Genomic DNA, 22,876 nt, shown 5'->3' with positions numbered 1-22,876 from the left:
CGATCTCTGCATTGGAAGATTGATACCTATTGTAATATTTCTAAGAGAGTTTCGAGAGTGGTTTGTAGAAGATTAAATGACAAATGTCACTGTCAAGGACAGGGCTGTCGTCGCTGCAGGCTCAATATCCCTGCGGCCGCTGTCGCAATAGAGATTCGGACCTAGATCGCGACCCCACCCCTGGGGATTACCAAAACAGATGAAAAACGAGTAGGGACCGTTGCCATAGCGTCAGGAACAGGACAAGCTCCAAGCAGCCACGATGGGCTGGGGAGTGAAACAGATGCCATGATGTCTGTTAAGGAGTTGTAGTCGCGGCGATGGCGAAGCCGGCGAGGCGATAAGGAGAGGCGGGACGTCAGATCACTTGACACAATCGCCTTCCCCTTCACCCTCCCTTGTCTCAAAACCTAATGCACTTGTACATATGAATACCAAAAGGGGGCAGGGAGTGAGCTTTCGACATTCTAAAATTTGTAAGTCATATATGATGTATACGCTCCCTTAGTCCCTATCTCTGGGGCAATTTGGTGATTTTCGAAAAAGCCAATATGATAGCTCTCTACACAATGACTGCAAGTACACATATACAGAAGGGTTACTAATGACAAGAGCCAGATAGAGGCAAGCCATGACATGAATTGGGGGTCATCGAAATGAGCGCAAATTGAACGATAACGTCAAGTACTTTTATTATTGTCACACCAGACGCCTTGAAAGAGAACCATGAATGTACCCCCCCACATCAATACATATACATCCCTTCAGGATATCAGAGTCTAATAGGGCGTAGAAATAACAGAAGAAAGCGATGCGAAACAGAAAAGCGATTATGCGAACAGGTGCCGTGTGTCCAGAGCACCGGGCTTCTTCTCGCCGTCACCCAATCCCAGATTCGACCGCTTCGCGAAACGGTCCGTCTCCGCATCCCTGCGGTTGGCGTGGCGGGCGGCCTTGCCAATGCGGATGTCACGGCGGACCTGGTTGGGGCTCACGTATTCCTTGTTCTCGTAGATGACAGGGCCGCCAAAGCTGCCCTCCAGGATCACGATCGGCGTCAAGACAAAGCGAGGTCCAATCTCAACGAGAGAGATCTCCGGCTGTCCATCCTTCTTCTTGGGAGCGGGCTTCGCGTCCTTGCCCTCCTCCTTCTTGCTCTCGCCCTCAGACTCCCGAATCTCATAGACGCGGATCCAGATCTTGCCATCCACACCAAAGACACCAATGATGCGGTCAACAAACGGCTTCATACCCTTCACGCCACGCTTGGGAACGCAGAAGACACCGCGGATCATCTCCCTGATCAAACCCCGGTATTCGCTGCCGGGGGAGCTCATGAGCGGACCCTGCTCGTCGAACGAGCGATCGAAAACCACGAGACCCCGACCGCCCTTCAAGCAGTTTCCGCTGAACCCGGCATTCAGCTCGGCCATGGTGTGCAGGTTGTTGACGTGGAACTTGATGGTAGGTCCATTGGGAGGGCGCGCAAGCCAGAGGTACAAATCTTGACCCTGCTTACGAGCCTCGAGGAAGAAGATAACGTTGCAAGAGTGAAGATCGGCGAGAGAGTTCAGGAGGAGGTTGTAGCCAGCGGTCTTCTTTTTCGTGTCGAGTTTGCTTTCCTTGTGAGTGTGGGGGAGAAGAGAGGCAAGGTCTGCGAGCAGGTGTCGGTGGCTAGATAGAGATTAATCGGTTAGCAATCGAAGTCTCGTCCCTCAGCTCTCAAATTCAAATGTAGAAGAACACACCGATAGGTTACACCTCTGGAGGTCAACATCAGGACGCGAGTCTTGGGCATGAACCCAGAAGCAAGCTGCTTCTTCGCCGCTTCAGTAGTGATTTCCTCGTCGTCCTCGCTGTCGCTCGAATCGTCGGCGTCAGCAAGGAGTTCCTCCATTTCGATATCCTCCTCATCGAGCTCCTGCTCCCGGGCAATGCGCTGGGCGGCTTTCTTTGAAACAGTTTTGTAGACGGACGCCATGGTGAATGCGATATGCTGTGGTTTGTGAAAGTCCGAATCTGTTGATCACCCGCAAAATTCAGAAGATACCGGGCAGAATTATTTTTTGGTCTACACCGCCTTTGATGATCAACATCACGTGATTGCATCCACTCTCTCTGGACCGCTCAAGCCTTATCTGGTTAGTCTATCTTGCGAAGCTATTCACATTCATATGCAGTGCTCTGAATTCTTTCATTGTATCATTTGGCTCCGTAATCAATAAGCCGTATCTTGAGCTTGGTAATTCTCTTGTCACCCTTCACTCCTTCATCTTATCACTGCGATCATTACTCCCAACTGAATCGAGAAATAGCTAGCATCTTCTCAGTGCAATCGAGGTCGATTTCAGGCTTATTCTCTTGAACCTGAAAGCACAATACTCAAGCTTCAATGTCATCCATCGCCCTGTGTATCGGCAATCTCTACCCCTCTCTGTAGTATTATTGTGGCTTCGCTCCATGTAATCCCCACGCTTATAGCCGGTCCAAGACTGCTTCGAACATTTCCCTGTCGCCTTGCAGAACAATTGCGCCATGATGCAGATACCACGCTAGTCAGATATTCATCTCAACGTACAGAGTTCAGTGCACGATGAAGCCCTGAGAAGCCCTCTTGGGATACCTTCATTCCAGCAACTCGGTTTGCGAAGATTAGCTTTTGCAACAAACTCCATTCATCACGCCGGCAGAGAAGCGCGTACAGCATGCCGGCATTGAAACTATCGCCAGCACCAATCGTACTAATCAGAGTCAGTGACCGACGCAATACGCCTAATCCAGTAGCCGTGGTGCTTTCAGCCACTTGATTTCCACTTACTCCACGATACGAAAGTCTGGCGCGGTGTATGCGGGCTGATGAATCACATCTTTGGTCGCGGTACTCAGAGCTACTGCTCCATGTTCACCCCATGTGCAGCATAGAAGAGAGCTGGTGGTCAAAAGATCAGTAAATGAAGCATAGAAACACTGATGGATCTTGTACATACGCCTTTTTTGTCAGAGACGATTGTTCTTGAACACATTGCTCAGCCGATTTATACCCATTTCCCTACAGCTGTCAGCCTCGATTCCGGCAGGGACATGAGAAGCAGGAATATGTGTACCTGAGCCCAGCTCTTCGAGTAGAAAACAACGTCGGCTTCCTCCGCGAGTTCCTGCAGCCCAGGCCGTCCTGGCTTCTCTACTTCGACGCTGATTCTGACCGAGGGGAAATGTTGCCGCAGGTAGCGGATGCAGGCCAGGGTGACGTCCGGAATCCGACCCTATAGATCATGTCATTAGTCTCAAGCAAGAAGCCCTCTAGATGGTTCGCAAACCTCGAAATGGAACCACGAAACCGTCGGGCCTAAAGTGTTGGCAATCGTGACAAATTCATCAACGGTCATCTCCGGAAGCTCGTTGTAGTTGACGATGGTCCGGCTCCCCGTCGCCTGGCTTTTGAAGATGAAACTCGAAGCAGGCTCTGTTAGCTCGTCCCGGTAGATGCAGTGATCCATGTTCACGTGCGGTTCGAATGCCGCTCGGATCTGCTGCGAAGCAGCCGATGACCTGGAGGGCAGGATTGCAACCAGGTTTAATGATAGTGGCGCGGTCGATGAGCCGTGAGCTACCAATTGCTGCAGAACCTCAAGCGTGTTCGGGCAGTTGCCCCCTCTCCGGCGAGAGATATTGGAAGCACGAAGCTTTTCATCTTCTCCAGGGTAATGGGGAGTCCTGGTACATTGACGTCAGATATGATCGGACCGTTGACCGGAAGAGAATCCAAAGCCACCCACGTTAGGATCGTGTCTAGATAGCATGCGCCTACCGCAACGAGCGACATCCTGTTACTTGATTGTTTACTGCCGGGCATACAGAAGCTTAGATTACATTGGAAAAGCCTAATAAGTACTGCACGAGATTCGCCAGCGTTGAGAGGAGCAGCTTGACCTTGATTTGCCGTGGGATTAGTCATGACCCACTGTCGACATCATAGTACAGCTCTCCCTATTGCAAACCCCATTCTCCAAGCTCAAGGCACAAAAGGACAGTGCGAAATTGCGTTAAGATACAATACCAAGGTGTTACTCCCATCGCAATATGATTCTAGCTTCCCAGAAAAATCACAGTCATAGAAGATCAAATCGACCACAAATGAACAATTTCTGAAGCAGATTCGACAACAGAACCGTGGACATAGGGAAAATGTGCGGAGTATGAAGACTCAAAAGTATCGGACTGTAAGGCAATAGTGGCAGGTTCCGACAAAGACGGTTCAGGAGTTGAGAATTCGATCTGGATCAAATGGAAAAAATGGGTCTGCTCGCGCTATTTGCAAGAGACCGATCGAAGGATGCTCCCACAAAACCAGAGAATGGCATCGATCGACTTAGATGCATGTTACGACTTGTCTGTCATATCGTCAGAAGCCGTGACTAGGTATGCTCAGAGTAACGACTTACCTCAACAGACACGACCAAGTCCAGTCTCGGCTTGGTCAGCACGAGCCTGTTCTTCAGGAATTCCGGGTTCGATATCGCCCCCTTCGGACGTGCAATCATCCCATTCCTTGTTGTCATCAGGATCGTGCATAGTGGTATCAGCTTCGCCAGGCTGAACACCAGCGTCGACAGATCCATGCGGATTGGCAGAGGATGTGAGTAGTTCCTTGTCTGCCCTCGAACGACGCTTCCAGTCAGGAAACTTCTTACTCATGCGAGTCCCATATCTCTGTCTTCATGACCGGTTAGACACAGGAAGAGCGAGACATAGCAGACATCTTCCAAGCAAGGAAGACAGGAAACTCACCTCGCGGCGTTCCAACTTCCACCAATCCTGTCACCAACTTCCTTCCATTCTTCCTCACTAAGCTTAATCTTCTTGACATAAGCTATAGTTAAGAGCAGGTCTAGCTCTGCTGACTCGCTCCAGGCGAGTCTCTTTGCCTTATCCTTTGGCTTCGGGGTAGAGCGTGTCTTAGTGTAAGCTCTCTTTGCCTTATTAACAGCTTTCGCCATCGTGATAGTATGGGAAGAGTAATTGTGAGACTGAAAGCTAGATTAAACTTCTAAGAAGATGTGGGTGCGTGGGGTTAGGGGAGAGGGGGGAAAGTGAGGGGGGTGATATAATCCAAGAGAAACACGCATTACAAAGGGCCCCGGCCTAGTGCGGCAGCGCATACAGTAACCAGGGTCTGCTGACCCTTGCGCATCGACAAGTGAATAACTCAGAATCTTATTCTCAGCGTAGCCTAGCCTGACTCACCTCGTTTCATGTCGGCATGAACGATGTCATCGACATTTGCTGCCCTTTTTTCACAGTGGACTAAAGCTGTGTAAAACATGGTCGATGCCGCTCATCGGAAATATACCCGAGCTTACTATGTAGGTGGTGGATATAGCTGAATAACTTTACAGTTGAACTAGCTGGCTAGATGATGATGTTCTTATCTTGGCCTTCCTTCAGCCAGACAAAGACTGATCTACTCATATGAGGATATTGGGCGTTGTGATGGGGGTGGTAGTGAGATAAAGACTACTTTGCTTTCAACAGCAAAGCAAAAGGAAGCATGCTGAGAGCGATTAGGAATCTGTTTGCTAGCTCGCCATATCAGCGACTAGCTAGTAGTAAAGACTTGAGAGTTGCCGCGCTTGAGTAGGGATTCTTCATGGATTAGCACCAAGCTAGTATTTCACTGATGCTTATAACATGAACCCATGAGCATACTTAGGTACTTTTGGAGAGTTTGACTTTGAGTTCGTCTCTAAGGCTGAACTTCCGGACAAGAGTATTGTAAGGGAGAATATGAGTCTTTCTCCAGCTGATCCTGAAAGGCGACCTAATCCATGATTCTAAGAAAGCTTCTATCTGGCATACCACCAAGCACGAATTTGCGGCCGTCGACATACTCGCTATTTCTCGAGAGCCAAGGCAATGTTTGAAAATTGACGACTAATGACTGGCTCTATTTAACGCTGCGTTGCTCAAGTTTGGAAGGTAAAGAGTTACATAACAAGGAGATCTATATTCGCTGTGTAGCACCTACAAATAAGACCAAAGACAAGCTAACTTTGACCAGATTAAGTCTGTTGGATAGAATCATCTTTCGATTGACCTACTGATGCATTCGAATTTGGCCCTTTAGATGGCCAGATGAAAGGTGGCATTAATAGCTCGATTGTGTGGCAATTCAATTAAGTCTGGAACAGACAAAATCCTTCGAATGAGGCTATCTGGTATCTCTTTCAACTCTTGCAAGCTCTGCTAGTCGATCTGAATTGTTGAACCAGCTGTCGCAGTCTTTATCCTCTATCCGTCGGCCAAAGGTGTGTTCAGTCAGGGTATAACGAACCACGTGATCATCAGCTACTATTAGTGAAACAGTGAAACCCTACTCGCAGGCTGTAAGAAGGATATGGTGTAAAAACAAGGTCCTTGTACACGCTTTCTTTGTAGTTTTTCTTTGCTTAAACGTGGGTTGATATGCTCCATGCACGTTTAAACAATCCAGCGAATGAGGCTGCGATCACCTGCAGCATGCCACTAGCCGACATGCAGAAGCTCTCTACCAGAGTTGCATTATTGTTGGGAGAACTGTAGAGGCTCCGCAGCCTTCCTTTCAGAATGACCGGAATCTTTGTTGGTAATGCAGTATGATGGCGGCTGTGTGGCTAGATTATCTTGATGATCAATTCTAACCCAGGATCATAAATTATAAATTTCATCCTTCTACGTGCATCAAGGTGCAGGTTTCTCAGTCACTTCTCCAGATTTCTAGGAATCATCTACATACTTCGTGTCAAGACTACCCTTATACCACAGAAAGTCCCATCTCTTCTCTACTCCAAGCTCCACCATGCAGAATCCAAAACGTGGCAAGGCCGTGCCGACTGACACTCCGGCGTCCAAATTCTTGTACGCCATCCTCAAACAGTTGGATCTTAGATCGGTTTGTACCTCAGCCCAGAAGGGAATACTCCATCTTAATGACAACTCGCTAGGTTGATTGGAACCTAGTTGCCTCCGATCTCGAAATCTCCAACGGCCACGCTGCACGGATGCGATACTCACGGTTCAGACAGCAGATGGAGGGCAACGTTCCATCAACCCGAGCTCCCCGTGCTAAGAAAGACAGCACCAAGTCGAGCAAGGGTGGTTTGTCCAGCGAGAACGGCCAGAAGAGTCTTCCATCCCCTTCGCCCGAGCCAGCGGCGAACCAGGGATTTGCAGCTCCCTACGGCGAGCATATTTCCTCCTTGATGATGCCAACTCCTGGTCCTTCGCTCTCTCCTATGATGCCGCCCACTTTTCCAGCTGCACGACTACCGTACCACCCCCCTCCCCTTCCTACACCTGAGGTGAAGCACGAGCCTCTGGAGGCTACTTTCGAACCTTGCCTGGAGTCTATGTTTAAGCCCGAGCCCTACGATGAGCACGTCCCATCGCTGGTGGATATCCCTCTGACTACATCTTTCCCAATGTCGACTATCCCACCAGCTGTTGCGCCGTATACTTCTATGTTCACCAACTCAGGCAACCCGGTCATGTACCCATCTGCAGCCGCACCTCAGCCCGGGCTCCAAGCTGAGTTTCGACCTGCATTCCAGCCCGAGTCAGTCTACCACGAGCCCTTCGGAGCTCAGTACCCGAACAATCTCTGGTGGCCTAAGATTCAGCCGGATCAAGTGATAGTGGGAGAGGATATAGAGATCGAAGAAGAAATCAAGGAGGAGCCGCTAGAGGATGGTGATGCTACAAATGAGTAGGGTAGGTTTGGGTCTGGGAATTTGGTTTATCGCTGTCCCTATCGTGTTGTATGCTATCATGTTTGACTGCAACCGATGAAGCTCGTGGCCCAAGTCATCATCATGTTTGATGCGCTTTTGTTCCTCTTCTAGTCGAATTACAATAGTAACACATATCACTGGCAATATCACTTTTGTTTACTCTCTGTAGCAACCGCATCCTTCTGGAACCACAAAACATAAGTGAGGTACTCTGTAGTGGGCGTGTTACGACAGTTGGTTTGCTGGATGTGATCAAGACCTACCTTGACTGAGACTGATCCTCTCTTCACATCTGACCTTGCTCTGAACTGTTTCCATTCTTTGCAATCCTCCCTCGACAACCGCCTTATCAGTTCTAATATCTCCCACTATCACCACAAGTCCTTAGCACACGACTCTGATTCAAACCAATTCACTAGAGTAAGCCAATCTTCATCTTCAGGTCTTCCCAGCCAGCTAGAAGGGCGAGGACCAGAACGATTTCCTCACTATCTGTCTTGCATACTCTCCCCAGCAACCGTCCTCCTTTGATTGCACACATCCCCTCCTCAAAACAGTCCTTCTATTTGAATTTCCCCATCCACCATACAAGCTATCGTGTCAGACCCAATACTTCAGTCCAATCTAAAACCTGACTTCTAAATTCCCAGTCTACTCCACCTCAATCATCATGCCTGGCGCCAAGCAGGCAAAGTCTGAGGATGAAATTCCTCAGCCCGATGCTCAGTTCATTGTCCAATGTGTTATGAACATGACATCTGACAGACAGGCGAGTTCTCTTCTTCCTTGCGTTCTCTCACTACGTATCGCTAAGCATTCCATACAGGTCGATTTGAGCAGAGTGGCCGCTGCCCTTGGCTATACCAATGTTGCCTCCACCGCGAACCGATTCCGCGCCCTGCGCAAGCGTTATGGGTTTGAGCTCGAAGCCACCCAGACAGGTGGAAGCCCCACCAAGATAGACAGCGCGTTGGCTGGAGGCAACGGACCCATGGATGCTCAGAACGGGCAGGCCGGCCTTGAAGTGACCACCCCGACCAAACGCAAGGCGCCTGCGAAGGGCAACCCCCGAAAGAAAACCAAGGCCAATGCTGATGGGGCCGCTGAGTCGAACAACTCCGATGAGGCTCAGGCTGGGTCGGATGTCGATACCAAGCCGAACACCAAGGGTCGCAAGAAGGGCGCTGCTGCCCGTGCCAAGTCTGCTCCCAAGGTGGAGGTTGTGGTTGCGCCTGAGACCCAAGACGGGCTTGACCTTGGAAGCGAGGTCGTTTAAGTGTTCCTTGAACGGTCTACGATACTGGTACGTTGCCTTGCAAGAAGGATCTGCTTGCTTTGGCGCTGATGAGATTTTGATACATAGACAGATGGGTTGTTCGACCGTCGTTGCTGGGGTCTAGGATCTTCCGTTCTTCTCTTGTGTTGTTAACTCTTTCGAGGGATTTGCTCCAGCAACTTTGGGGATGGGCTTCGGTTTATGTGCAGTCTTTTGACTTCCATTTCTTGTCATTTATCCACATTGATGGCCCTGGGGAAGGAACGCTGATGCTCTTGGCCTCTGCAGACCAGACTCTTCATAGCAGATTGGAGGATTGATTGATATCTGGGACATGCAACACAAAATGTAGTTGACTGCCATTGCGCCTTCCTTCTTCTGCTCAGTAGATTGCTCCACTGATAGTCCAAAAGTGGTTTTCTAAAGCACTGGGCCCAGCCTCTTGTGTCCTTGTGTTAGAAATCAGGATCGTGTTCCACCAGTGAATAAACGTCAAGCTGATACTCCATTCACGGTTCCCCCAGTCGGTTTGGACTCGCTCTATTCTCTTCACTCTTGCTGCGATCTCTCACTCACTTCCCAGGTATCTTACCTTGATCTCCCCCCGGCTTCGCCTCTTCTCATCCTACCAATTTACACTCTCCTACCCTCAACATATTCCTCATCTCCACTCCACTATCAAAACCTTCGCGCCTCGAGGCATCATCCACCCCTCTTCACCACGACCATACACCTCGAAGATCACACACAGACACACACACAGAGATACACACCAGAGCGATCCCAGCGAAAGATGGCCCCAAGCACACCCTCGAAACCGAGAGCGCCTCGCCTCACCGCGGATGATCAAGTGCAGTTCCTCCTTAGCTGCATCCGCAACGCCACTGGCGGCGGCAAGGTAAGTCCTCTACCTCCTCCTCCTCCTCCTCCCCCCGCCACTTCTGGGCCCATTCATCTGGTACTTTTCGATACGACTCCTACACCGTCAACTCCCAGTCCCTATGTCCCGACCCAGCAACACAAATTCAGGGACCAAGTCCGATCCTCGGAATTTCTAACTAACAAACCACCACCTCGAACAACGATAGATTGATTTCGCCAATGTCGCCAAGGAATGCGACATTGTGACCAAAGGAGCCGCGTAAGTGATGCAAATAGTCCTTCCCCCCCCTTCTTCGCCGTCACCTCGCCCCCCCTCCCCAAAAGTCATTCCATTCCATTAGCTATCAATCACACGATACATCCTTCCAAGGGAGAGAGCTGAGCTGATATACGAACGAATGAACCAGCGCAAAACGCTACGAGCGTCTCCTGAAAGCCAACAACATCGCTCCAGCGGGGGGCAGCAATCTTACCTCGAAAACTACCAACGATGAGGGCGTTGATGAAGACGAAGCCGATGGACTTGAGGCCGCCGCGACGGGGGGAGCAGGCAAGGGTCGCAAGCGCAAGAGCCCGACTGCTACTGCGGCTGCTATATCTGGTCGAAAGGGGAAGACGAGTGGCCTGCTGGCGAGGAAGAGGACAAAAGGCCAGCTCATGAAGGAGATGGCTGTGGCTAGATCGCATAGGATGGTTGGGATGAGTGATTCCGGGGATGAGACTGTCAAGCAGGAAGATGGGGAGGACGAGAACGACGACGGTCATGGTTTGACCATCAAGAAAGAGGATGCTGATGAGGAGATACTTATGGAAGACGAAAACTGAGAAGGGGAGACTGGGGCTGGCAAAGAGATGCTGGGCTTGGACCAGGCTGGCTTCGACGATCGTGACCAGTAGGTGGCTGTTTGGGGAACATGATTGTGGTGAAGCAGTCTAAAGACTCGGTTGGAGGTTGAGTATTTAGGCTCTTGCAGGGCGTTCGGTTCTATGTCGTCTCCAGGTCTTTTGCGATTCGTTTTCGGACTGCGGTGACCTCCACCCTGTCTGTGCTTCAATTGAGGTTTTTCTTTTTCAATTTGAGGATGGATAATCTTTCGGGGGGCTATCTTTGTCCTAATTGGACGTTTTACACGCGCGGCTTTCGAGATCATCAGCTCCTTTGGTGAACGGTAAATGACAAGCCTTGCTTTGGTCGACGTTTCTTTATGTGAAACCCGGGTTGATGGCAATATGTTGAAGAGCAATGGGATTTTCTGATGGTTTATCTACCGGGATAATATCATGAATTCATAAAGTCGGTTGAAGCTGTTAAATCACAGCATGCATTGGAAAGTAGAGAAGTCAAATTCTATAGTAAGTAGACGCATGTCAAGGTAAGTTTGCTCAAAGGGTATCAGTAAAACGAATGAACAGAACCCAAAAACAACAAAGAATCACTCCGGCTTCGTACCCGGAGTATAAGCGGCAGATGTGTTATATCCAAATAGCACAGACCTGACAGGCAGTGGTTGCCTGTCGAGGTCACATAATGTTGTAGGGTATCACAGTTGAAACCTTGCTGGGGGCTAAAGATGATTAAGGATACGCAGGCTTAGAGGTCTGCCATTACAGACTCTAAGATCTTGCGCTTATAATTAGAGAGAGACCGTTCCTTCTTCTGCATCTGCGCACGAAGCTTGAGGTACCTTTGCCTCCACGTGGCTTCGGAGACGTTTCCATCCGCGCCTTCCACGTCGAATTCAGCATCGGTGATGCTGTCCAGCTCCGCAACACTATTGTCCAGCTCGTCCGTTGCCCGGAACGAGCTTTCAAACTTGTTACTGTCCGATTTGCCAATGTTAAGGTTTCCGTATGTCACTTTGGTCGAGAACCGTAGCCCGTGCTTGTACTCGTGAGTAATCGTATATACGTGATTTGAAGGGGTTCCATCAACGCTTGGTGCAGTGGAGGAAGCCGAAGGCATCATCTCGATGTGGATGGTCATCACACTTTCGGTGACTCCGGGATAGCCGAATTGGTGTCCGAGACCCAGGTGCAACGCGGACATGAGGACCGCTGAACCGCCTGGTATCTTCGCGTATGTGGATGTGAGGCTTGAGACAACAGATGATGCCAAACCCCGGCCCTCTTCCGCACTGAGAGGAGCGGACCGACCGACAACCCTACCACGCAGTAGCTCGCCTGCTAGAACACGTACAACGTCGTCCGCTGTAATCTCTGTTTGTTGCACAAGGTTGCGATTGGCATAAGAAGAGGGATTGGTGACACCCACATTGCCAGCATAGTCGTAAAGTGGTGCGAGAGTCCCGTTGCGCTGGTTATTCTCGGTTTTCATCATGCCAGAGGCGCCATGGACTCCGTTTACCGCCAAGGTGGGCGGTGTCGCGAGGCGCACAGGTCCTCCAGGATGCTGTGGAACCTGGAGCTGCAGCTTATTCGGTTTGGGACCTAAATTGAACGGTGTAGGTGATTGCTGGTATGGTGAGTCACTAAACCGGTTAGTGTGCTCTTGATCGAGAACAATGGCAGGAGATGATCGGATTACGGAGTTCGGTTGATGGGTGGATTCGGAGCGGACAGGATTCACTGGGAAGGAAGAAAACGGGCCTGACACTGTTCCTCGATTGGGAGGTCGGCCCCGTGTCTTTCCATTGCTCCCATTGTTACTAGGCCAGGCAGATGATACAGCGGGGCCATGACGCCGTTTGGGGCGTGTCTTCTCGCCAGTGGATGGTGTCACTGCTGAGCGTGGCTCTGCAGGCTGAATGAAGATTTCCGATTGATGATTACTTCTGGGGATAATGGCAGAATGAGGATAGCCGTTGGGCGAAGCATCGCGGTCAATATGCCTCCATCGCAGATCTTGACTTTGCTGGGGAGCATGAGTCACAGATGGACCCTCAGTTGAAAATGTATGCGCATTTCCCATCCACGGATCAGTCGACTCTATCTCATCAGGAAATGCACTGAATGGAATAGCGCTGGTGGGAAATGTCGAGGTCTGCCCGGAAAAGGGGCCTGGATGAATCACGTTCATGGATGTGTCAAGTTGTGGTCGCTTGGCGGCCTTCTCCATCGCCTCGAGTTCGGCTCGCTTTCGCCCGCGTTTTGGCTTCCACTGAGGGACGAGCGCTCGCAAGGCAAGATCTTCTTCGAGTGGTACCCCATCCCGGCTCTCGCTTATAATACCGCTAGGCGGGAGCTGAGTGTAATAAGGATGAGGGTGTCCGAGACAATATTCAAAGAAGGCATCGACATGCATCGCACGCATCCAGCGCTACCGGAAGTTAGCGCTCGAACTTTTTCTTGGTACAAAAAAAAAGGCATCAAAAATATCATCAAGGAACGGACCTTAAGTCGCACTGCGTACTGCTGAACTTTCTGCGTGCTTTGTTTCTTTTCCATGCAGGGCGGCTCTACCCCCAGCTCGATAGCCAGCTGAATCCATGTCTTTAACTCTTTACAATCCAGCTTCTTGATCAGTTCGTAAAGCGCAAATATACTGAAGCTCTTTCCATCACTCCGTGGTGGACATCTGAAGGTCTTTCGTAACTCCGAGGTGTCCATCGACAAAGGGACATTCGGATTACAATAGAAGATAAACATAATGTATGCATCGTCGATGTTTGCGTCCGTGATGTCGCGAGACGGAAGAGACCGGGTCTCAGCCGATTCCATCTGTTCTCGAGTAGACCTCTGGCGCAAAGAGTCATAGTTGGGAGGAGACAATGAGGGTGCTTGGCGCACTGGCGCTGGAGCTGGAGCTGGAGTTGGTACCTGTGCCGGTGCTAGTGCTGGGGGCACGCCAGGACGTGGGGCGGTTGGCGATGCTTGTAAGCTGCGCGGGGTAGCTTTGCGGTGAAGAGGGGGCGATTTGGAGGTGGCAATCTGACTGCGAGCACTACCTATTGAAGATGCGCTATGTAAGCCAGGCTCCGGAGCAGGATACCTGGCGTACTGCTGGATAATCATCGGCGGAGGCCCTAATTCCGTCCGGTCTGGCTGGACCGGTTGAACTGGTTGAACCGGCTGGTTCATTACATTTGGAAACGAAGCTTCCATTCTGATAGGGCGTTGGTAAACGGTCTAAACCGAATCACCGGTGTTGAATTCTGGAAATCAATGAAAAGGCGACGGAACTGACAAGACAAGATGGAATGCATAAGTATAGTAGGGAAGCGGGAAGGTCTCAGATCGAGGGCTGGAACGGGCCAAAATATAAAGTCAAGTCTTATTAGACGGCGGTTGTAAAAGCACGGGTATTTCGGGGGCCAGCCCAATAGTTGCAGTGCGCGATTGGAGGGATCGGATCCTCGTGATAGGTTCGCTCAAACCGGAGGAAGTACCTAGCAGGTACTACTAGGTAGGTAGTTTGCAGGTGGTGCAGTGAGGTGCAGTGGTATTGTTGATAACGTACGGTAGCTGTACGTATGTAGGTAGGTTAGGTATATACAAACTTAACATGCAATGGATGGATGGAAATTAGCGACACGGCATTGGAGCAATCAATGCAGGATCATCGCAACAGCGACCGAAAAGATCAAACAACATGGTTGTTCGCAAGCGCCCGACGAGAAAGAAGGAGAAGAGAGAAAGGGAAAGAGGGAAAAAGAGGAGAGAGGGTGGCTGGACGACGGCGGCGCTTTAAAGAAGGCCGATGATAGATTAGGAATTTGAGAGGAGCTGACTGTTTCTATTTCGGGTCTCCCCTCGATCCCTCTCCAGGCTTAGCGTGGTGGCCTCAGGGCGGGGGAAATTGATGCCTGGGCCAGTGGGCATGCCTGGGCCAGTGCAGTCAGTAGTGCCTTTCACTGCCGCCATTCGCATTCAATTGCATTCATTTGAAATGATTGAACATTCAATTGCCTGTCACGCAGTCACACCCTGTCACATGCACCCCTTAGCATTTTAGCCGCCGGTCGCCTGAGCAATCAGGCCACAAGAATCGACTAGTTACCACTAACTTAGTTAGTACGTATTAGTCATTCCCTCATTCTGCCATCACTTCCCGGCACTACGCCTTTTCCGTCAATCGCTCACTCTTGAGTCTGGCCGGAAGTCGTCATTGCTATTTGACTAGTAACTTACGGAGTAGCCAGTCTACCAATCCATGATACTCCAGGCTCCATTCAGTCTTATCGATAAACCCACCCCCCCTTCCGGTCCCGTTCAGGGAAGCCTCGATCCGAACTGGAACTGGAACTTTTGGAGCTGAGGCAGGCGACATCATCCACCTGCATCGACCTCCAACTTCGCCAGCTACCTGGTACTTTCCTTAACACTCACTCCCTTCTGCATTTCCTTCTCCAACCACTTGCGACTCATCTGGGATGACCAGCTTATCGATGTGTTCTCCGGTGATCTGGTGCTAGCCTCTCCGGTCTCAGTCTACTCTACCTTACTTTCCTACATTACAGTGACAGCGTCATAACCTCGCCCCAGAATGGCCCCCACGCTTCGCACCCCTCCTCGTCAGCGCCCTTCCAGACAATCTCGACCTGTCCGATCTAGTCGCACTCAAGTCCAGTCCTACCACGAAGACAGCAGTTCCGACGATCGGCTTGATGAAGATACCGAATCGGATCGTGAACGCGCTGAACGATTGTCGCTTTCTCTGCGCCCTCGAGACTCGAACCGTATGCCGGCCTCCTATCGCGAGGAAACCACCGACGATGAGCTTGACAATTTCAGCGACGAAGGCATGGATACCATGACTCGCAGTGCGGCACCCGCGCATGCACCTCTCACACTCGCCGAGGGAAGCAATCACGCCAGACCACCTAAGCCTACCCGCACACGAACCGTAAGAACAAGATCACAGACAACGAAGGCAAACCGGCCTCTCAAGAAGAGGCGGATGGAAATTGGGCGCCCGCTTAACAAGCGTCGAAAGCTCGAAGTAGAGGCTGCTCCATATGTTGGTTCGGGTGTTATACCGCCGTGGCAGACGCTTCCCTACCACATACTCCTCGATATATTTGTTCGTGCATCATACCCTCTGATTGACGAAAGGACTACCAGCAGAAAGAGCTCCGTGCAGTGGCTTGTCAAAGTCGCTCTACTATGCCGTTCTTTTCATGAGCCTGCCTTGGCCGCTCTCTACCATTGCCCTCCACTAATACCCGCTGCTAAGTCTCACGGTTTGCTACACTTGCTAGCCAAACCTCAAGATCAGCTTTCCACAAACTATATCAATAAAATAAAACAGCTGCATGTTGATGTGGAAGCCCTTCTGTTCTACAAGAGTGGGTCGACCCTGGGCTATTTTGAGCTGCCCAAGTTGCTGGAGAAGACTCCTCAAGTCAAAACGCTACGCCTCTACCACAGTCATGATTACGTTGTCGGCCTTCCCCCGTGGCTTATTCAGCGCTCAAAATGGACTTACCCGGACAGTCTTTTCGATGCAATCTCGTCAAGCCCTATCCGCCTTCGTAGCTGGGACTGGAACAGCCGTTTCATGGAGACTCAAAAGCTTCTCGAACTGATGTCACAGATGCACATTCAACCCGCATTTCATCTGATGCAGGACCTGAGAATCCTGCACGTCATGTGTGATGATCCATACAGCAAACAATTGCCCGAGAGCTCCACAGAAAAAGAGATACTTTTGGCCGCGGCCCTTGCTGACCTTCCCAATCTACGGCGCTTAGAGTTCATAGAATGCTCGATTGTCAATGATCACCTTTTGCCCAACCTTCCCACAACCCTCACCTCTCTCACAATAAACAACTGTGATGAGATAACGACCACTAACTTTAGTTCATTTCTTTCGACGCATGGCCGCCATCTTCGAGAGTTGAATCTAAGCCATAACCGTCATTTGAGTATGTCTTTCATTGTCAACTTGGCCGTATCATGTGAGCAACTGGAAGTCTTCAGGATGGATATATCCATGCATGATTGGTCTAGTTACCACGACGTTGAGCCTCATTTTCGGGAACTGCTCTCACATTCTGAGATTCCGACCTGGCCATCAACACTTCGGGAGATCGAGCTCCTCCAGTTGCGAAACTGGGATGACAGAACAGCAGAGGTCTTCTTCAGCTCGCTTCTCAATGCCGCTCCTAGCTTGGAGAATTTGAGGCGCTTGGTGATAAGCGCAATTCTGAAAATAGGGTGGCGAGATCGAGCAACTTTTCGTGAGAAATGGAAAGGCAAGCTACAAAGAGTTTTTCAGCGACGAAGTCCTCCGCCCAATCCCGACCTTCGCTCAATCCCTCGCACTTCGCTACTACTCAACGCCTCTGACTCTGCAGGAGCCAGAATCAATGAAGGCGCCAGCCATAATTCCGATACTCAACACAGCGGCACTATGACACCGAACAAACGGAAGAGTGCGCGCATTGCTCAAAAAAGGTACTCTGACGATGAAGCTATTGTCACAGGGAAGAGGCGAAGATCTCGTGAAGACGACGATGAACCGCTGTTCACTCAAGGCTTGTGCGATGTCGTCATGATTCGAATAGACAATCAACGCCCGACAGAGACTCAGTTCAACGAAGAAGACTTCCTCGACGATGAATTGAGCGGAGACGAAGATTGGAATGGTAACGACATCGACGTTGACGATAGCAGACATGCATGGTAGAGGAAAATCATGCTGAGCCTTTCCATATTTCTTACAAATTGCTCCGTGCTTTACTTCAGTTGATTCTTACGATCGTGCACCGACTCGTTTTACGTCTTATTCATTGATTCCGACTGCAACGCTCGCACTGGTCCACGGCGAAGTCATATTTGCATTGCTGCATGAGCTTATATCTTAGAGGGTATATTATACATGGATGGCGGGTAGGAGTATTTCAGGGCGTCTGGCTTCATTATTTCGGAAAGTTTTCGGAACGGCAATCGTCGGGAACTGAGAATGACCGGATATACTAATTGCATTCCAATACTTGACTTGTTGCCTTAATTATCTTACATCTCTTCGGAAATTCAGCTGCCTACTGGTGGTACTCGCTCGAATATCACTGGTATAGATTCAGACTGGAATGACACAACATGGTTCACACGGTATCTCCAACTACCCAGTAGAGAGATGAGCAGCAAATGCCAAATTTCTAGCCCAGCTAACCTCTTTGGCTTGGACCCATGCAGGTGCCCCCTGTGGGTATGATCCTCTCAGGCCAACTCCCCAGGCAAGCGTTCAATCGCCTACTGGTATACCAACTTGCCGTTGTCGTTCTCGATGTGCTCGGACAGGTTGACGTCGGCGGGGAAGTACTCGCCCTCCGAGTTGGCAAGCTCGGCGCGCAGCACTGGGACCTCACCACCACCCTCAATGGAGAAGGTCACATCCCGGGCACTGCCGGAGAAGCCGTTTCCACCCCAGTCGAATCGGCCTGGTTAAATAGTCAAAGAAGTCAGAATACCATTCGTCGGATTTTATGGAAGCCTATCGTCATGGGCGAGACATACCCTCGTTGTTTCCCAGGAACTCATCCAGATCCAGTGTGGATTCGTGCTCCTCGCCCTCCTCATCTCTAAGGACCGCAACCAAGATATGGTTGTCGTCAATGTGGACGTCCGAGGCGCTCAAGTGGAAGCTCATGGTGGCAATGAAGTGAGGGGATTCTTTGATGGAAGGAGGAAGAGGAAGAAGCTGTCAGGCAGGGGTTTGGATTGGGAGGATGAGTGTGTTGATGGTTGAGGATAATGATAATGTGTAATGGCGGGGGGGAGGGGGAGACCCTTCTTATACCTTTTTCTTGTTATAAGAATTGCGAAAGGGGCTGATCTACTTGCCTTCCCCTCCACCCCTCCATCATCCAAGACTGTTGCTGCCATACTTGGCTTGGTCTCATTAGTTAGCTTTATCGCACGATTTAGTGGACATCGGGCTACTTACTAGTCTAGAAGCCCTGTTGGATCTTCCGTGGGGGCAGGTGGGTTGTAGGGATGGATGGATGGATGTATGCGCATACACTACATGTATCAGAAGCTGCAATGCAACCATAAGCAAACTGTATTCAATCATCAAGCCACTTACGAGAAAGACAAACAAACAAAAACAAGCAGATGGAAAGCTGTGTGTCGCTTTCTGGGATTGCATTGTTGTTTTTCTTCTATGCTTTTTTCTGCCTGCAGCGGGCCTTCTTTCCCATAACAATAGATAGTATCATGTCTCAAAAAGAGAAATGGGTACTATTCATATGAGTATCGGCCACCTGTCATGAGCACTATTGTTTCACCGTAGAAAATCCTCACAACAACCACAGCCCCCCTCCCTCGCCCCCCTCCCCACTCGCGCACCTAGTCCCTCTTGGCGGCCAATTCAGCAGCAATGGACCCTGAAAGGTATCCCATCCTCTGGCCCCCCCTCGGCGCCTGCGTGGGCTGAAGCAGAGGGCCAGTTGAGACGTGACGTTATTGCTGCTCTCTGTCTGCCGGTTTCGGTGGGTATCGAGGCGGGTTGATGGGGAGGCATTCGCTGTTTAGGCAGAAGTCTTGGTATAGCGATTGAGAATCATTGTATGGCTAGACCCTGGTCCGGGTCCCTGTCTGACTCCGTCGATAGTGGGGTTCCTTGATTCCGGAACAGCCACAATCCCCACAAGTCATTGCAATGATATTGGTCTGAAGGACTGTGCCAAGAATGACATACTGTCTTTGGCACTGAGTACGATGGAGAGTTGTGGTCTGGGAAAAGTGGCGTAAGGCTGCCCCCCGTCGGGTGGCTGAGTTTCCGTTCCTCCTGAAATGAAAGGGTGGTGGTTGATTTGGTTTTGTTTTCTGTCAATAATGGTAAGGTAGTTATCGTTATTTGCTTTCCCTTCCGTCGCCTTGCAGGGCTGAGTGCTTGGCATAGGAGAGGTTCGGGGGCCGCTGACGGGTGTCAACGGTTGGAGTGCCAGTCTCACAGGGCGCGTAGTTGGTGGCTGGTGCTTCCATCTGAAGTCAGGTGAGTTGGCAAGTAAGGAGATGACCCGTAACGACGTTACAAGCGATGTGAGACCATGACGGTCAAGGTGGGGAGGGGACTCGGGAAAAGCGGGGAGTTTCCCTCTTTCCTCTCCCTCTTTTCCCCTCGCTGGATTTTCTCCCCCTATGTCTTTGGTTGTCTACTCCGTACATATTCTCGTGAACAATGGCCTCACTTTCCAGTCAGCGAAGAGCTTGCTCGTTGCGGACCGTGCTTGCACTTCTAAGGGACATTCGAATTGGGAGCTGTCCCATTCTCGACTTTCGGTTCATTGGCGAACATACCTTCCTCTCCCCATGGTCGCATACAGCGGCTGTCTTCCGACGAGCATTGTTTCACCAGGATGTCCATGTCAAATAGGGGCGAATATCCGTCATCGACTGGCCATCAACCATGAACAATAACTAATAACTTAGTCGTGTTACCTACTCTTGAAACAGCCCCGAGCACAAGACGTCGCCAGAGTTGAAGCGATTCGCTCCCCCTCCTGAGATCCTGGCTTATTGCTTAACAGAGACGCCGCGACTTCGTCCACTGACATGAGTGACATGGATAATGCCAGTACTTCGCAGAGTCACCTCATACACAATCTGGGCTCCACGCGAATCGATGATGTTCTAGGACGCCTCTTGCCGAATTCAGCCATACCCTGGTTTGGAGGAAAGCACCCAAAACATCGATGATAACGCTAGAGGTTACCGAAGTATTGGTGGAGAGACTTGTTCGCGTATACCGAGCGACAGGTGATCGAGGCCGTGCAAGCCGGGTATAGGTTATAATCCACGTGCTAGTTGCCCTAGACAGTCGCGCTGGAGAGGCTCAATGCAGGTTTCATTGGGAATGTCAACTGTCTAGACTTGCTTCTTGTCCCTATACGACAATCTCAGATAACCCGCACTCACGGAGCTCTCCGTCTAATGTTGTGACAGCTGGTCTTGAACCGCGTAGATATGAGCACGCCGGCATAGTGACTGGCAAGGGTCAACAGATCTAAACGCACGTAGTGTATCGTAGTGCTTACTCTTCCAGCAAGTACTCGACCACGCTAGGGTTGGCTGGACAAAGAACACTTGTGCTATCAAATGGCTTACGGTCGGTGACAAGCTAGAGTGCTCTGTTGCCGCAGTCTAATCAAAGCTTACGATAAATGAGCCATCCAATGCATGGCTCTGAATTATATTTGCTCGCCCACTGCTTGCTTGACCGCTTGCGCCTCTTGTGATCACGGGCCACCGCACTACATTATGCTCGACGCGGTTACTTTCCAGGAACTGGAAGCATGTCCAGCTCCAAATGGTCAGTATTTCTGCTCGACCTTTAGCCTAATCACTGTTATTTATAACTGTGTATATAAGTACGGCTGCCCGTCGAGCTCGATCAAGCCAGCAAGCTACCTACTACTGATTTCTTGTCGATCGCACCATGGTCACTACATCTGAGCCAGCTCGTCCTTGGGCCGACGGGCCCTGGCCCCTGATCGAGACCCCTTCCAAGACCCGGAATGTTGTGAGTTTCTTTCCCTTTCTTCCAGGCTACATGTCTCGTGCTAATGAGCACCTGCAGTCAGAACATCCCGCCGTCTACATCGCGAACGAAATGGCCTTCGCTCACAACAGCATGCTGAGAGGCTTGAACAGCATCTACCTTCAGGCATCGTCCATTCAAAAGCCCCAGGACGTCTCCGACTTTCTCTTCTTCATCTACGCGTGGGCAGGCTGGGTATCGCATCATCACGTCCTCGAAGAGGAGAAGATGTTCCCGGGATTTGAAAGAGTCATCGGTGTTCCCAACTTCCTTGAAACCAACGTGGAGCAACATCACTCCTTCCAGCCTTTGTTGAAGAAGCTCCTGGAGTACAGCAGCAAGACACAGCCGGCAGAATACCAGGCGTCTGTGGTCCGTCAACTGATTGAAGAGATGGCACCCAGTTTCCGCCAGCATCTGAGCGATGAAATCTCGAGTTTGCTTTCTATGGAACCGTATGACGGGGACGCATTGTTGAAGGTCTACAAGGAATGCGAGGCCGATGCAGGCAAGCAGGATAAGGTACTTACCATCCTTCTGCTTTTCGCCCCTTACTCATTCCACCAGGTCTCTGACACTCTCGATTGCAGCATGTGGTGCCTCCGATGGTGCTGGGACTTCGCGACATCACTTTTGAAGGGGGCAATCAGTGGCCTACCATGCCACCGCTGTCGGCATGGTTTGTTTACTACCTCTTTTCCGGCAAGCATGCGGGATCATGGCGTTTTCTGCCGTGCGATACCTGGGGGAACCCACGCGCATTGGCATTTGTGGAGGAGAACGCTTGATAAAAGTGTAGCGACTGAGCACGAAGCGCTGGTAAATAGGTAGCTGATGATTGAAAATCTTGCCCAAGGCGCAAGTGAAGCGTAGTCCGTTTTGTGCTGTTCGCCCCGCCGTCTGCGGTCAGCAAGACCGAAATGGTCCATGGATCAACGTAGTCTAACTGCATAGTAGGAATGAGGCAATGTAGCACCTTATAGATCGAGCTGTGGTTGATAGGTATGATGCATTAGATCCTACGATTGGAATATGATCGGCCTGACTACCGGCGGAGAACTCAGGATTTGTTTTCCGCGCCGAATCAAAATGCAGCTCTGACCGGCGAGCTAAGAAAAGTAGCCGGGCAAAAGTACGGAGTACCGTGGACCTCAACTGTGCTTAACTTACTCCCTACTACCTGTACGGAATACTGCTTCGGAGAACCCACACCGGTCAGGAAACGAACAGAAGACACCCCACACGAACAAACGCCTTGCATCCACGCCTACCCAATGATTATCACTCCAGACCACTAGCTCTCAAGAGCATTGTCTGCTAGGAGCAAGTCGAGTCCATTCGTATCTGGTTCAACGCTTGTTTCCTGTCCAAATGATGGTGGGTTTCCCCACATGTCGTGCCGGGGACGCGCGGGATATCCACTTCTTGTTTATGGAATGGGGCCAATCGCATGTGCCTCATCGGGGCGCATGTTTTATTGGGGGGGTCTTTAAAGGCTAGGCTAGA

At 50.6% G+C, this 22,876-nt stretch overlaps 10 protein-coding genes across 10 annotated transcripts; 5 read left to right on the top strand and 5 right to left on the bottom strand.

The window, feature by feature from the left end:
* Positions 1 to 600: 600 nt before the first annotated feature.
* BO66DRAFT_473718 (ribosome biogenesis protein BRX1) lies at positions 601 to 2,012 on the bottom strand. The gene is made up of 2 exons (XM_025653080.1): positions 1,749 to 2,012; positions 601 to 1,674 (listed from the first exon to the last, which is right to left on the bottom strand). Exons 1-2 carry the CDS (start codon positions 1,979 to 1,981, stop codon positions 831 to 833), a joined length of 1,077 nt encoding a protein of 358 aa, XP_025500870.1. The 5' UTR covers positions 1,982 to 2,012; the 3' UTR covers positions 601 to 830.
* Positions 2,013 to 2,165: 153 nt separating this feature from the next.
* Positions 2,166 to 3,823, bottom strand: BO66DRAFT_458508 (ketohexokinase; the record flags this gene model as incomplete). Its single annotated transcript, XM_025652221.1, has 6 exons — positions 2,166 to 2,741; positions 2,819 to 2,929; positions 2,988 to 3,049; positions 3,105 to 3,263; positions 3,318 to 3,714; positions 3,777 to 3,823. 6 exons carry the CDS (start codon positions 3,821 to 3,823, stop codon positions 2,570 to 2,572), a joined length of 948 nt encoding a protein of 315 aa, XP_025500869.1. The 3' UTR covers positions 2,166 to 2,569.
* Positions 3,824 to 4,443: 620 nt separating this feature from the next.
* On the bottom strand, positions 4,444 to 4,997 carry BO66DRAFT_473717 (uncharacterized protein; the record flags this gene model as incomplete). The annotated part of the gene is made up of 2 exons (XM_025653079.1): positions 4,444 to 4,714; positions 4,789 to 4,997. 2 exons carry the CDS (start codon positions 4,995 to 4,997, stop codon positions 4,444 to 4,446), a joined length of 480 nt encoding a protein of 159 aa, XP_025500868.1.
* Positions 4,998 to 6,835: 1,838 nt separating this feature from the next.
* BO66DRAFT_458506 (uncharacterized protein) lies at positions 6,836 to 7,745 on the top strand (the record flags this gene model as incomplete). The annotated part of the gene is made up of 2 exons (XM_025652220.1): positions 6,836 to 6,928; positions 6,981 to 7,745. The coding sequence occupies 2 exons, from the start codon at positions 6,836 to 6,838 to the stop codon at positions 7,743 to 7,745; spliced, it is 858 nt and encodes a 285-aa protein (XP_025500867.1).
* A 691-nt stretch (positions 7,746 to 8,436) lies between these two features.
* Positions 8,437 to 9,042, top strand: BO66DRAFT_404173 (uncharacterized protein; the record flags this gene model as incomplete). The annotated part of the gene is made up of 1 exon (XM_025648918.1): positions 8,437 to 9,042. The coding sequence occupies one exon, from the start codon at positions 8,437 to 8,439 to the stop codon at positions 9,040 to 9,042; it is 606 nt and encodes a 201-aa protein (XP_025500866.1).
* A 793-nt stretch (positions 9,043 to 9,835) lies between these two features.
* BO66DRAFT_473716 (uncharacterized protein) lies at positions 9,836 to 10,750 on the top strand (the record flags this gene model as incomplete). The annotated part of the gene is made up of 3 exons (XM_025653078.1): positions 9,836 to 9,940; positions 10,131 to 10,183; positions 10,332 to 10,750. 3 exons carry the CDS (start codon positions 9,836 to 9,838, stop codon positions 10,747 to 10,749), a joined length of 576 nt encoding a protein of 191 aa, XP_025500865.1.
* A 765-nt stretch (positions 10,751 to 11,515) lies between these two features.
* On the bottom strand, positions 11,516 to 13,986 carry abp2 (putative ARS binding protein Abp2; the record flags this gene model as incomplete). The annotated part of the gene is made up of 2 exons (XM_025644048.1): positions 11,516 to 13,201; positions 13,276 to 13,986. 2 exons carry the CDS (start codon positions 13,984 to 13,986, stop codon positions 11,516 to 11,518), a joined length of 2,397 nt encoding a protein of 798 aa, XP_025500864.1.
* Positions 13,987 to 14,982: 996 nt separating this feature from the next.
* BO66DRAFT_162100 (uncharacterized protein) lies at positions 14,983 to 17,764 on the top strand. Its single transcript, XM_025642229.1, has one exon. It carries the CDS (start codon positions 15,368 to 15,370, stop codon positions 17,510 to 17,512), a length of 2,145 nt encoding a protein of 714 aa, XP_025500863.1. The 5' UTR covers positions 14,983 to 15,367; the 3' UTR covers positions 17,513 to 17,764.
* Positions 17,764 to 18,702, bottom strand: BO66DRAFT_162144 (CVNH domain-containing protein). The gene is made up of 2 exons (XM_025642230.1): positions 18,343 to 18,702; positions 17,764 to 18,266 (listed from the first exon to the last, which is right to left on the bottom strand). Exons 1-2 carry the CDS (start codon positions 18,473 to 18,475, stop codon positions 18,079 to 18,081), a joined length of 321 nt encoding a protein of 106 aa, XP_025500862.1. The 5' UTR covers positions 18,476 to 18,702; the 3' UTR covers positions 17,764 to 18,078.
* Positions 18,703 to 21,068: 2,366 nt separating this feature from the next.
* Positions 21,069 to 22,238, top strand: BO66DRAFT_394080 (uncharacterized protein). Its single transcript, XM_025647906.1, has 3 exons — positions 21,069 to 21,352; positions 21,410 to 21,892; positions 21,961 to 22,238. The coding sequence occupies exons 1-3, from the start codon at positions 21,269 to 21,271 to the stop codon at positions 22,156 to 22,158; spliced, it is 765 nt and encodes a 254-aa protein (XP_025500861.1). The 5' UTR covers positions 21,069 to 21,268; the 3' UTR covers positions 22,159 to 22,238.
* The last annotated feature ends 638 nt before the right edge of the window (positions 22,239 to 22,876 follow it).

Source organism: Aspergillus aculeatinus, assembly GCF_003184765.1.
Source record: "Aspergillus aculeatinus CBS 121060 unplaced genomic scaffold BO66scaffold_45, whole genome shotgun sequence".
In the NCBI taxonomy this organism is placed as follows: domain Eukaryota; kingdom Fungi; phylum Ascomycota; class Eurotiomycetes; order Eurotiales; family Aspergillaceae; genus Aspergillus; species Aspergillus aculeatinus.
This window is presented reverse-complemented; position numbering and strand designations above follow the sequence as displayed.